General features: G+C 39.7%; 1 protein-coding gene across 1 annotated transcript in view; it reads right to left on the bottom strand.

Annotated features, from left to right (window-relative positions):
- The window catches only part of doc2b (double C2-like domains, beta), a 103571-nt gene that overhangs the window by 22911 nt on the left and 66701 nt on the right, over positions 1 to 13959 (bottom strand). The window contains exon 5 of the mRNA XM_084730664.1: positions 8196 to 8322. Coding sequence (XP_084586790.1) covers positions 8196 to 8322 — 127 coding nt within the window. The remainder of the gene's footprint in view (positions 1 to 8195; positions 8323 to 13959) is intronic.

The following is a 13959-nucleotide window of genomic DNA, read 5'->3' as shown; positions in this document are numbered from 1 at the left end:
TGAACAAAAGTGGTCCCATTTCCACTGCCATAACCACAAAATATAATGTTAACAATAAAAATAAGTTGATAAAAATCTCCTCTCTCTTCCTTTCAACTGGCCAATGAACTACTCAATGTAACTTTACCTGGAAAAATGTAAACACAGGCTCATTTTTATCTGATCTCAAGAATAATTCGACCTGGTGGCAGGCATTAAGAATAACTTGATAGAAATAACAAGTTGCAGTTGGTCTTATTTGATTATGCAGTTCATAAAGAGACATTTGTAATAAAAAGCAAAAATTTTAAAGGTATATTTTAGATTACATGATGTATGATGGTCTGTGCGTTACAAGAGATGTTAGGAGAAGCACAGCCGAGTTACAACACAGAAGCTAAGCAATAAAGAAAAGGTATTTTGGCCACTTAAAAATGGTCCACTAAAAAAAAAAGTATCAGTTTAAGTGTACGCTATATTTAGAATATTTTCACTGCTTTGTTTTGCCATCTGACAGTCTTTTCCATCAGGAAACCTCCATCATATAAACCAAATATCGCTCTCTCCAAACCAACCAAACTCCACAGTCCTTTAACCTGGCAGAACACAGGAGCTGCAGGTCTACCACGGCCTAATTTGGCGACTTTTGATTCACAGGTGTCACAAAATCACACAGATTGCGGCAGCGGTGGATGAGCACCTCCCACATTCTGCCTGGTAAAATTGCTGATTTGGCCTCTGCAGAGAGAAGATAGTGATATTTGACTTTGATAATGATGGTTTCCTGTCAGTAAAGGCTGTATGATGGCACTGATATTGATGTTTGATGTTCAACCATCCCTTTAACAGTCAAAAACTGTTGAAAACTGGTTCATGGATGTGACATTGCCGTCTTCCAGCTCTTCTACTTCAAACCAGCGTGAAAACCAACATAAATACAGAAATCTCTCAAGTGAAATAGCCAAAACTTTGGCAGAAAACTTGTTTTTCATGTCCTCTGGGATCCCATTGCTCCTAGTAACACTTTGATTGAGGTTTTCAGAGTCTTTATGGATCGCCTGACAGAGAAGATATAAATGAATTCACTGAGGACCATGAATATTCACAGAAATTTGGCTGAAGTGGTTGGAGTTTCTTGTCTCCTCTGTTGGCCCGGGGAAGCAACAGTAAGTCTTGTGCCACTTCTGATAAACATGGCAGCTCCTTCTTTTTACCTCTGGGGTTGATAAATGAAGCCAAAACTGCAGTTCCTTAAATAGCCACTTGAGGCTGACTCCAAAGGTGAGTCAGTCCCCATAGACCCTTATATTAAAATGCCATATGGCAGAAATTAACATGTTTACAGCCTGGTGCAAGAAGAAGTTTTTGTCTGTAAAGCTAATTTCCCAGTTCATGACAGCTGTAATGGAGGTGAATTATATTAAGGCTTAAAATTATGCATAATCAAGGGCGTGCCCACTTAAAGTGACACATGGGTACCAACACAGGTGGCTAGCAGCTTCATTCAGCTGGTTCAACTCCACTCGCTCTGCAACTCTCTGCCCCATTTTTGGATTAGCTGGAAGTTAGGTCAGGACCGGCTCTGATACAGAAGATTTTGACCTGACCCCAGGGGTCACCGTCCGGGGACCATGAATGTTTCACGGTTCAGTTTCATTACATGTCAGTATATCTTTCTGTGAAATAAACATTCTCACCCTTAGGCCCCTCCACTAATGGGGCCGTAACCTTTTGTGTGCCCTCTCTGACAATCCAGCACAGCAGCATCATTACAGCTGGTGCTGCTGAGCTTCCAGGGCAGACAAATCTACAACTTTTAAACTCTGGTTTACATGCAACCGCAGTGCCACAAAGTTCAATTCCAAAAACAGGAGTTAGACCTCAAAATGGCAACAGGGTGAGCTACAAATGGTTGGTCATCTCTTACAGTTAAGCCTCTCATTGTTCAACAGAGCTGAGGGAATAGAAAAATGTACTGCACAGAGACACAGATCCAAGATTCATTGCCAGATTAGACTGCTGGCTCTGACACTGCTCCAGCCCTCTCGCTGTATGCTGGTGCCAATGCTAAGGGCAGATCCAGAGCGGAGGCTGGCAGACATATCCATTAGATAGAAACGGGTGAATGGTCACAATGTTAGCAAGGACACAGCTGTCCAGGTACCTTGAGGTTACCAAAACATACAAACAGCTCTTCTGTTTCATTTTTATGTGAGCATGTGTACAAATTTCCTCTTTAACTATCTATGATAATAATGCAGGCACTCTTTTGAGTCCGTTCCTGTATAAATTTTTCTGGTCCCCTCAGGTTCATGTTCACTACTCATTCATGAATGCTGGCCTGAATGCTTTAATAAACTTTAGTGCCACTCGTGTGCTGCAGGGATGATGAATTCTGTGGGCCAACCCTGAGGTCGGCATCACTCGGGTTCCCTCGACAAAAAGCCAATGGGTCGACGGCTTGAATTCGCCCAATCTACAGAGCTGACTGATTCTCTCATCTGCCATGGAACAGCCGTTTCTTGATTGAAAAATCATGGGGACTAATGATTAGCCAATCAGCACCAGTGGGTGGGATTAAAACTGTTGTCAAGGAACCAAGGAGGAGTAAAAACAACAACAGTGACTGCTGAAGACGCAATAGACACTCAATCACGATCAATCATCTGATCGCGATTATTACTCTACTTTGTCTACAGACTTAAAACACCAACAGCAGGCTAACTAAAGCTAGCAACTAACATACCGTAATAAACTTTCAAATACTAGCGCATCACAGCAAATCCATCTTCCCTCATCACTCAGGTGATACAACTAGCATGCTAACTTTGTAAATAGCTGATAGCTCTGTTAGTCGTGTTGTGGTGTTTACATGGCGGCAGTCAGCAGCTCAAAACTGAATGGATGAACGTCTCTTTTCTTACTGAAACACCACCAACCGAAACATTATATATAAAACTACCTGGCTGCCATGGCTGTTGACTCAGCCGACACTGAAGATTAGTATGGGGCAAACAAGGCACAGATTAAAAGGCAGATGAAGATCAGTTACAAACTAAAGAGCATTAAAACTAAAAGTGAATAATTTGAGCATTAAAACAAAACAATCATGCAACAGCATCTGAAGTAGGGAATGACATGTTGTGACCTTTATCACAAGACCCAGGAAGCCAAGTCATTGAGGTGGGGGTGAGCAGTGTTTCCAAACGTCTCCATTTAAGGTGTCCTAAAATGCTGGAGTGTGAACATGATGTTGAAATGTAGCCTTAGCAGTGTGGATATACTCTAAGACCTGTAAAAGCTTCAAAATTGATGATTTCAGGATGAGGGAACCAGAGGCGCAGATATGCAAACCCATTTCCAGGTTTTAGGACTAAAACCTGCAGCAGTGTTCACATTGATTGGGTGATTTACTGATGAGGACATAAATCGATTAAACATGGTATAAATTTAGACTTTTAGGCTACATCTAATCAGACTTCTGCTTTCCTTTAACTATATTTCAGTCCTGACAGGTCCATCCCACTTGGTGTACTGCCTGCTTTATTTATGAGCTGGACAGGCCAGTCAAAACGCTCCACTGTCAGCCCAAAACCATCAATAAGATGGGCCCTGCTAGCTGCTGGATGAGATGATTAAATGGTCGGTGCTCTATTCTCTCCAGCACAGCAAACAACATCCTGTGTTCAGACAGAACTCTTTATCTGCTACTTCAAGAGCAAGCAGAGCAGAAAGCCTTCTGCCTTCAGCTCCTTCTCTCTGTAACCAGCCGCGGCTGTAGCTTCACTTCGCCTTCGGGCATTTCTATGTGAAAATGGCCAAACTGTGCTTTATACTCTCCGCTGTGAGGGTGAGACATATGACAGGATGGTGCAAAATAGCAAAGCAACCTAACTGGGAAAGAACAGACAGCCCTGAAAAACACAGTTATGAAGTTTGACACAAACATCTGGTGTAAAACACACTGCAGTGCACGCTGTGATGGTGTGAGCTACCAGATGTACTCCTCCAGTCGCTCTAAAAGGAAGTACATCCATCCACTTTATGCCGAAGATAGCTGTGGGGAAGCTGTAGGCAGCAGTTTAAAACAGGTCTACCCTCAATTTCTAAAATATTTTTCATATTTAGTTATGGTGACTGTGTAGAACCGGCCGGAAACATCATGTAATCCACTGACAGGATGTGCTCTTTGTGGTGGAGGCTATGAATATACGTGACTGACAGCCTCTATTGTAAACATCCGAAATGATCGCTCTGTGCAGTCTTTTTCTGCAGGGAATTCAACAGAAAGAAGGTTCATGCTACATAAAGTGATGCATAAAACAGCTATGTAGAGGCATGGTCAGGTGGAATTCAGAGCCAGTGCATATTGTTAAAACAGTATTTTAAAATATTTAAAGGGGCAGTTAAGTTTTGGAGTTTTGGAGATATCAGCTGTAATCCATCTTAATTATATTATGGGACTAAATGGCACTCATGATGCGTGAGCTCCTGTAGAAGGAAAGTAGTTCCAGTAGATTTTACTGCAGACAAATAGTTCCCACATGAAACTGCTCACAACAAGATCTGGAGATTATCTTGAGTGACTGGGCCAATTTTTCTGGAAAGTTTTTTTGGCACTTTGAGGCAGGGCTGAGATGATGTGGTGATGTAATAATGAAGAAGCAAATTATTCCTGCAGGATGGTGATTTACTGCCAAAATAATTATGTTTTATTGGACTTTATTGCAGGATACCATCAAAACAAATTGTTAATCACAGTCAAGTGGTTTTATCATTCTGCTCTGGCCATTTTAATTTTGTTAACTGATTATATCCTTCAAATTTTGGGGATCCTTGTGATGTTTTTATTTGGCCCATTTTACCATTTTACATTTGGTTGGTTTGGAGACAGCCAAATTCAACTTTTATAACAGCAGTTTCCCGTCGGAAAAGACGGCAAGGTAAAGCAATGCAATTATGCTAAATAGTTATTGTTACATTTTCATACATTTTGCTGCTGACCTCGTCTGAAGCAGTGCATTTCTTTGCTTCCTACACAAGTATTCCTGCTGTTTCTCCAAACCTGGGGTGTGCAGCCCTCCACTGACTGTAGGTAATATACTGACTATGAATAGGAACCTACGAATAATTGAAACCATCCCTTTAATGTCCATTTACAAATATTCTGATTTCTACCACAATGGCACAAAACTACAACAATAACCACCATACACATTCAAAATATGGCCATTAAAGTGTGAACTGACACTAAGTAAACCTTGGCAGGGCCTTGAATGGTTAAAAGCACCGCGGCTGTTTGATACCAGTTATACGTAAACATATTTTGTATTTTTGGAAGCTTTTTTCACACTCCCACATAGACAACAAAGCATATGAGACGAGCAACAGGAATTTGTCTCTCCAAACACAAGGCAGCGTCCTGTGCGCCAAATACGGACGATCCAGAATTACACTGTGTTCGTTTCTTTTAAAAACCAGAAACTGTGTAGGCAATTTGAAAAAAAGGATATCCAATCGCAGTTCAATGATACTCCACTCTGCTCCGATGCTCTCATAACACATAATCCACTCCTGCACCCCACTCATGGGCTCAAAACTCAACCCTCTAATCTGTCATGTGGTTTAAACTGAATCCTTACAGATGCTGTTGTTTGTACTGGTGTTCGTCTTTTAATTACCGACATGAAACATGGAACACCCTCAGCGCGCCGTGGTGGGATGTACAGCTACACTCTTAGAAAAAAGGATTTCAAAAGTGTTCTTCATGAAGGGCTGAGGAATAACGTTTTTGTTTTCAAGAAAGGGTTCTTTGTATGATTAAGGGCTCCACTGTTTCTTCATAGAACCCCACAGAAAAGTACATCCCTGTTGAACCCCCTCACTGGGTACCAGATGAAACCTTCAGAGTGTAAAAGGGTTCTCTGAAGAATCATTGGGTTCTCCATATAACCCCACTGGCTGGGTGCTAGATGAAACCTTCGCTGGTTAAAAGGGTCCTCAGTAGAGCCCCCTGTGTGGGTTCCAGATGATACCTTCAGGGTATAAAAAGGTTCTCCACAGAATCCCCTTGGCAGGTTTCAGATGAAACTTTTGGGGTGTAAAAGGGTTCTTAGTAGAACCACCTGTGTGGGTTTTAAATGAAACCTTTGAGATACAAAAGGGTTCTTGGTAGACCTCGCTGGGTGGGCTCTAGATGAAACCACTGGAATGGTAAAGGGTTTTCCATATAACCCCCCTGGCTGGGTTCTAAATGAAACCTCTGCTTGGATAAAAGGGTTCTCCGCAGAACCCCCTGTGTGGGTTTAAGATGAAACCTTTGAAATACAAAACTGTTCTTGGTAGACCTTGCTGGGTGGGCTCTGGATGAAACCATTGGAATGTAAAAGGGTTCTCCGTATAACCCCTCTGGATGGGTGAAACCCTTGCTGGATAAAAGGGTTCTCAATAGAACCACCTGGATGAGTTCTAGATGAAACCTTTGAGATACAAAAGGGTTCCATGTATAACCCCCTAGGTGGGTTCCAGATGAAACCTTCAGGGTATAAAAGGGTTCTCCTTAACCATTACAGAGGGGGAACCATTATGCCATAAAAGGGTTCTCTGTAGAATCTCTCCGTGCCCACCAACACGGAACCAGCAGTGTTCTGGTTCAAGACCCTAATTTTGAATTTTTTTGTAATGGTGTAGATTTAAGTTTATATCTGTTTTATGTGCAGAGCAAACTGCTACTTTTGAAAATTGGTTATCATTAGTGGTAACATGACTAATATTCTTGTATTCTGTAAGAGGTAAATTGTGCAGATAAGAGCAATGAAAAGTATGTTTGGAGCAAAAAGGATAAAATAAAAATAAAACAAAAATCAATGAGGTTTGCTAGAATAAAACAACATTACAGCCTCATGCATTTGAAACCTCCAAAAAATCTGTACATATTTGATGCACTTAATCCAGAATTTAATGGACATATTTTTCTTAAGACGAGAAAAGTCATATTTTCCATAACATTATTAACAACATTAATAATTAATATATATATCTACTTCTGTATTATGGGGGGATCAGGAAGTAACCACATCAAAATCCCAAACATATTCATATGTTCAGGATGCCTTGCCTGATAATCAACATTTCCTAAAAATAACATGAAAAGTGCAGGAGCAGGTTGGTGTTAATTATGCCTTTTAGTGCTTTGTGAAACTCTGCCCAGAAAGGTCTGATCACCGGACTAAAATATACACCAGTGATGGGCTTCCCGAAAACCCAAACTGTCTCCAACATTTGGTTTCCTTTCCAACAACATGTGCCTTCTGCTTCAGCGTGATAAAGAAACTAAGAGGCCTCTCAGTAGAGTGCAGGTCCACGCCAGGCGACAGATGGTGAAGCACCTACTGCAATGCCACGGCAACCACCAGATGCAACCAGCAGAGATTTGCAAAGTTCTGCCAACATTAGCATGAAGCTCCACATATGTTGTCCTGAGCTGAACCAAGATTTCAACTGAAGCAATTGCTGATCACTTACAGTCGGTTAAGAGGAGGGAGAAGTCAGCTGTCAGTGGTTGTATAAAACAGATTGACTGTCTCACAGTTTGTCTCCACCAAAAGTCTCAAATAAACGTCTGTTGCAAAGACTTTTAAAGAATGTAATATGGAACTATGTTGACCTGTAACTTTGAAGGAACTTAATAAAAGGTATTAAGTGTATAATTTGGAAAAAAAAAACTCAGCTATTAAATAGGATTTCACCTATTTCATATACAGTTTATTCTTCAACTCTTACTTGGATGACAGTTTTCATTTTTGGATGTACATATTTCTCCTTTAATTGTATCAACCCAAACTTTTCTGCAACAACTGAGACATAACTGAGCATCAAATGACCATCATAAACTTCAGGCATAATGTTCTAAGCCTTTACACGCTCTAAACTTTCAACATTTTAATATGTGCTTGACCAAAACACATTTTTTATTAGAGATTTATGACTAGAGGGGTTGGGCACTAGAAAGTAATTATACTCAGGACACCCAAAAGGCCAGCAGCAGCCTGAATAATTGTTGAAAAGCTAATTTTAATCATACAGCTTTGTCTGATCACTGTTTCTGAGCTTTAGAGTTTTAAATTATTCTGTTAAATAAAAAACAACAACCACATAATCACGTGTTTATAGTAACTTATAAAACCACAGGTGTCTGTGTGGCAGGTTGGACTTACAGGTAACTGTTTCTCCAGGCAGTTGTTGAAGTTTTTCGTCTGGTTGGGCTTCAGCTTCTTGAGGGGGATCCGTGTTTCCCCGATGAACTCGTTGTGGCGGAATTTGTCCTCATCACACACTGAGATCCTGAGAGGAGGAGGAGGAGAACAGAGCAGGTAGAGGAGGAAGTGAAGTGACATAAAGTGAGGCTCAGGTTAAAGTTCTGTGGCTGAGAAGAGGCCTAAAACCATAAAACCAGTCATTTTCCACCAGGAGCCCGTCATCCTCCATCGCAGGGATTCAGTTCTCGACAAAATCTCCACTTAACTCCAGAGCTACTCCCACCGACTCTGTGGGCCTCGCGGCACTGAAACACAAACCAGAGCGGCTCTGCGGTGATGGAGTTCATGAGATTTTTTTTTTGTCAGACTCAATCAGCATGACAGAAGATGATGAGATAATTATGCTTTAGGAAGAATTCAGCCATGTATGGATCAAAAGACTCAAATATTCTTCAGTGAGAGGGGAAACTCTTCATGCAAAGTCTTGCAATCGGAAAAATGCCATTATTTCTGATCATGTAAAGATTATTTGAGGCAAAAACATTGTTTTGAGATATTTTGCTTCCATTTAATGTTTTCTAATGGATTGGTGTACGGAAAAAGTCCAAAAAATAAACATTTAAGTGTTTACTTCTGTTAAATTGTAAATGTGTGCATATTTAATTAGATGTTGCATCATTTGCATACTTAAACATCACATTTCAGCAAACCTGTGATGCAAAAACTGTCTTAATGTGTGTAATCCACTGGGCGAGTTTCCCTGTGATATTCATTTTTATAAAAATGACCCTACACTGTAGAAATCAAAAGTATTTAGTGGAATCAACTTATCTTTTCTCATTAGTAAATTGTAACTATAAATTCTGCACACCAGAAACTCCTTATAGTGTTTTTAATATACATGCAATATTTCGGGCCCCAGCCCTTCATCAGATGTCATGTAGTAAATATAAATAAATAGTAAATAAATAAATGTTTTCTCAACTAATAATCTAAGTTTAAGTCTTTTTACTTGAAATGATGAGTTGAATAAATGTACCGTACACAGTTCAAACAACTCTAGAGCTAATCAACTCATGAAATTAAGTTTCTTCACAAATATGATGAGCACATTAGCAGACTTCCCAGCATGCACTGCTGAAGAGTCAAAACTCTCCTGAGACCCTTCTTTTTTATAGTTTGAAGAAAACATATATGGTTAAAAACTTGCTGTGTTTCTCTGATACACTTTAAAATAAGTTATGGTTGCTTGATTTCCCAATATTGAAAACACTGCAAACCATAATAAAGGTTAGTATTGAATTCAGTCTCCACCCCCTCACACTTTAAATGTAATAAATTCACTGGGAGCTGTTTCATATATCGTCTTTACGCCGGAACAAAGAGGCTCCAACAGGAGCAGCTGTGAGTTCTCTGTATGAAATGAAGAACTGACTCCTCGAATTGAGAAAATGTAAATTTGTTTGTACTGTGACTGAAGAGTTGTTGGTTCAACTTAATATCTTAAACTTATTGAACATGTTTTCTCGAGTACAACTAAATTAATATCAAGTTTATTTGTTTTGAATCATTAAGTTAAAAATCAGCACAACAGAAAATTATGCATTTAGCCATATATGGATCATAAAACTCAGCTATACTAAAATAGGAGGGGAAACTCGATTGATTGAAAGACGCCATTATTCCCCATCACATCAAAATCATTTAAAACCAAATCACGACTTTAACGTGGACGTGTCTTGCCGTGCTCGTCTTATTTACTCAATTAGTGCAGCTTGAACTGAACCGTGCCGCGGTGTGCATGCCGCATTCAGCCTGTTTACCTCTTTGTATTATCTGTTTCCACCGAACACACAAACACAACACGCCGCCTCGTTTCAGAGCGCGGCAACAGCCTTTGAGAAAGGCAGCGCATGTTTGCCAGCGCTGTTCTCCAATCAATAAAAAAGAAAATTCATGACATTACGGAGTATAACTGCTTACAAAAGATAATGATTGATGGCGAACTGAAAGGCAGCTCTCGTTTCAAACCCCACAAGGACAAAGACACACACACCGTAACACTGTGAGCTTCAGTTTTACCCTCACAGACTGGGGCTCTATATTTCTCTCTGCCATTTCATTAAATTTGTAATGACTGTCAATTATGGTTGTGGGACAACGCTGCTCTCAGGTGAATCTATGTCTTCAATAAATGCAGAGAGCTGTCCCGATGTATGCACTCACAACCCTGACATGACATAATTCACACTCATGAGGCTCATGTAGCGGAATACCGCCTGTTTTCAAGTGTTTTTCTCTGCATAATCAGCCGCCGTGTGGAAGAAAACATGCAGCCTTTGTGCACCCGGCGGCATGAGTAATATGTGGTGTAATCAGAATCCCAGTGAAACTCAACAGATAAAAAATATATATATATATCTTATCTGCTACATGCACAGGTGGTGCTGAATTCAAATTTCAATTTACAAAAAGAAATGAACAGCGCGTGTGGAGGGAATGTGGAGGTTTTCTCACAGCATTGTTCCTGGAAAATGGTTAATCAAGGCACCGCTGTGTGAATAGAGTTTTTTGGCTCGTGTGCAGACGACTGTCCATCAGATCACATCTCTGAGAAGTTACTGACATTTGTTGTTGCTATGGTGCTCAATGCAATGGCAATACAGGGATATTTCTCTTGCTCTGCGGCACGAAATAACCACAAAATATGTTTTGCAGAGCGTTGATAAGGTTGCCGGGCAGTAACGAGGATGAAGCAAGTACTTCACCGGCTGTATGACTTTTAAAAAAATAATCTGAGCTTTTAACAAACAGTAATTAAAATGATAATGCAATAAAATGTTTACGATATGATGGTGAAAACATTTTATGATGATTAGATGAGCTCATTCAGTCATTAATAAAGTTTATTATGTATTAACGGATGAACATCCAATTTGGTCTCAGTTGTAGAAATATCTCCAGCAGCTTCTTGATACTGTAAAGTTCCCTCTAAGAGGCTTACAGCAAGTTGTGATTCATCCAGTACACTGACATGTTTACTGTATTGTGCAGGGGTTCCCAAACTTTTCCATGCCAAGCCCCCCCCCCCAAATAGCATTAGTTTATGGGTTGGGCAATACTACAGGGTATAATGATGTGCAGGTTGACTCGGACTGTGCACGACTAGCACCAGAAAAACTAGTTGATTTAACTATTAATATTATTAATAATATATATATTAATATTATTAATATAATTAATGTACAACTCCTTTTAGCTGTTGCCTCTAAGATGTAACAGGGGCCGCAGCTCCGTCAGACGGCAGCTCCTCTCCCCTTGCTAACGCTTGTATGGCCAAATGTCAGCACAGTGGGACAGGTGACAGCTTGTGAACAGCGCGATTTAGCAGCATTTTGTTCTACAAAATGAAAATAAGGTTGTATGTAGTCTGTGTACAAATAAACTTGACTGGAGCAATGAGTAACCACATTCATCACGTGGACGTTAACCTGCAAGAAGCAGCTAACGTCAGCTCCGGGTAAACAATGTCATTCATCTGCAGACTCGGTCTGAAAAGTTGAAGCATTTACTGAGTTGTTATCACGTTCTTTAAGATAATGTGCAGTATTGCCTCACATTTCAGTGGCATTTATTATAGGACTTAAACTGTTTTAGACTTTAACTGTTTTCTGAGTTTTTTTCTTTCCATTAGATTAGCATTTAGACAGACTAGTTGATTTGTCTAAATAAAACAATCCGTTTAATTGACTAGTTGCCAGGAGCATCCCTAAGATCGCCCACAACCTGTGGGTAGACAAGAAATAAAATTAGTTTTTAGTGATAATAAACACAATAATATTTTTACATATCTTTCAGCATTGTGCTGAGGCCCCTGTGGTGGCCCCCACTTTGAAAATCACTGGTATAGTAAACAGTAAATAGCTGGTTTGATGGTTTGATGAACAGTATCTATAAGATACAAGGCATTGCATTTTGGGATTGCTAGCAGACTGCAGTGTGCATAATGTACCATATCCAATTTTTGATGACAACACATCATAAAAATTCACAGGCAGTCAAATAAGATAGTAAACAGAGTCTATAGCTATACGGACGGCGCGCATTAATAAATAACTTTACAAGATGTGAACATGCAGGATTTTAGCAATAATGCTAATTTATATGCGTAGGCCCCAGGCATAAAACAAAACAGAGCTTTGAGCAAAATGCTAACATCAGCATGCTAACAGGCTCTCAATGAACTTGCAGAGTAATTCTCATTCATAGGCTCAGTGGCACTTGTAATAATGCTAATGACTAAAATTCAAGCCTTGGAACAAAACATTTCCCATTACATGTTGTGTTGTACCCGCCATATGTTAAGCAGCAAATGATCTTATGTGACTGTTCATGCAATATTTCCATTTTCACCATTTCCCATAAGCCCTCAGCCAACAGAGTGAGTCAAGTGGCCACCTGCTATCACAAAGTTTTAAATTTAATTTCTAACAACAACTGTTGCAGTAGATGCAGATTCTTCTTATGAAAAGTAAATTTTTTTTTTCAGGAAAACTAAAGATAAAAAAGTTAGTATCCATGCTGCAAGTTTACTGAATTTAAAAAGAGAAGCTGAGGTAATTTTGCAAGTTGTACTGGAGAAAACATGTTCAATAAGTTTGAGATACTAAAGTTGAACCAACAACTCTTCAGTTAGACCAGGCGCCAGACATTACAAATAAATCTGATTTCCTTTCACTTTTTCTCAGTTTGACGAGTCGGCTCTTCATTTCATAGAAAGAACTTCCAGCTGCTCCTGTTGTTCCTGCACCGACACAAAGCCAATATATGAAACTGCTCCCAGAGGGGGTGGAACTGAATTTAATACTAACCCTCATCATGGTTCGCACTGTTTCCATTAGTGTGAAAACAAGCCACCGTGACTTATCTTAAAGTGTTATCAGAGAAACACAGCAAGTTTTCATCACATATGTTTTGTTAAACTATAAAAAAAAATAAAAAGAGTTTAAACTGTGAAACAATGCATGCTGGGAAGTCTTCTAATATGATGATCATGTTTTTTTGGAAACTTAATTTAATTAGTTGATTGGCTATAAGAACTCATGTTTATAAGTTCTGAAGTGTTGAAAATAAATACTAAAATGACAAAAAATAAAATACTAGAAAATGTAATTACCTTGAATAAATAAAATATCATGTTTACGTATATTTATGTTAAGTTCCTGTATGATCTTTTACAGAGAAGGCAGATGAAAGAACTGCTGAATGAGAGATTGCACTGAGTTAAAGAAGCTAGTGGGATAGAGGCTGGACAGGAAGTGATGTCATGACCTTGGCACTCAATGGGAATGTCATTATATTTGGTCATAAAACCAGGCAGTGAGGGGAGTAAATGAAATGTTGAGGGGTAACGAAATAATTAGAATTAACTGTGAGGGGGGGGGGGGGGGGGGGGGGGGCATGAATGTCAGCACCAAATTTCACGGCCGTCTGTCTAAATGTTCTTTTCCTCTCAGAACCACAAATGTCGACCTCATGGCGGTGCTCGATCAGGGGATCTCAAAGTTTGGATGGCTGAATGCCAGTTTAGTAAATTATCATATGATTGAGGGCTGCACAAGGAAACTAATAAACTTATTGTAGGATTTATGAGTGATCTCAAACTGGTCTTTTTAACATTAGATTCGCCTGTTTGCAGATAAGGCGGATTATCTGTCCCCCG

The sequence above is a fragment of the Lutjanus erythropterus genome, chromosome 11, assembly GCF_056507025.1.
Source record: "Lutjanus erythropterus isolate fLutEry1 chromosome 11, fLutEry1.hap2, whole genome shotgun sequence".
NCBI lineage: Eukaryota > Metazoa > Chordata > Actinopteri > Lutjaniformes > Lutjanidae > Lutjanus > Lutjanus erythropterus.
The sequence above is the reverse complement of the archived record's forward strand: the minus strand, read 5'-3'. Positions and strand labels throughout refer to the sequence as shown.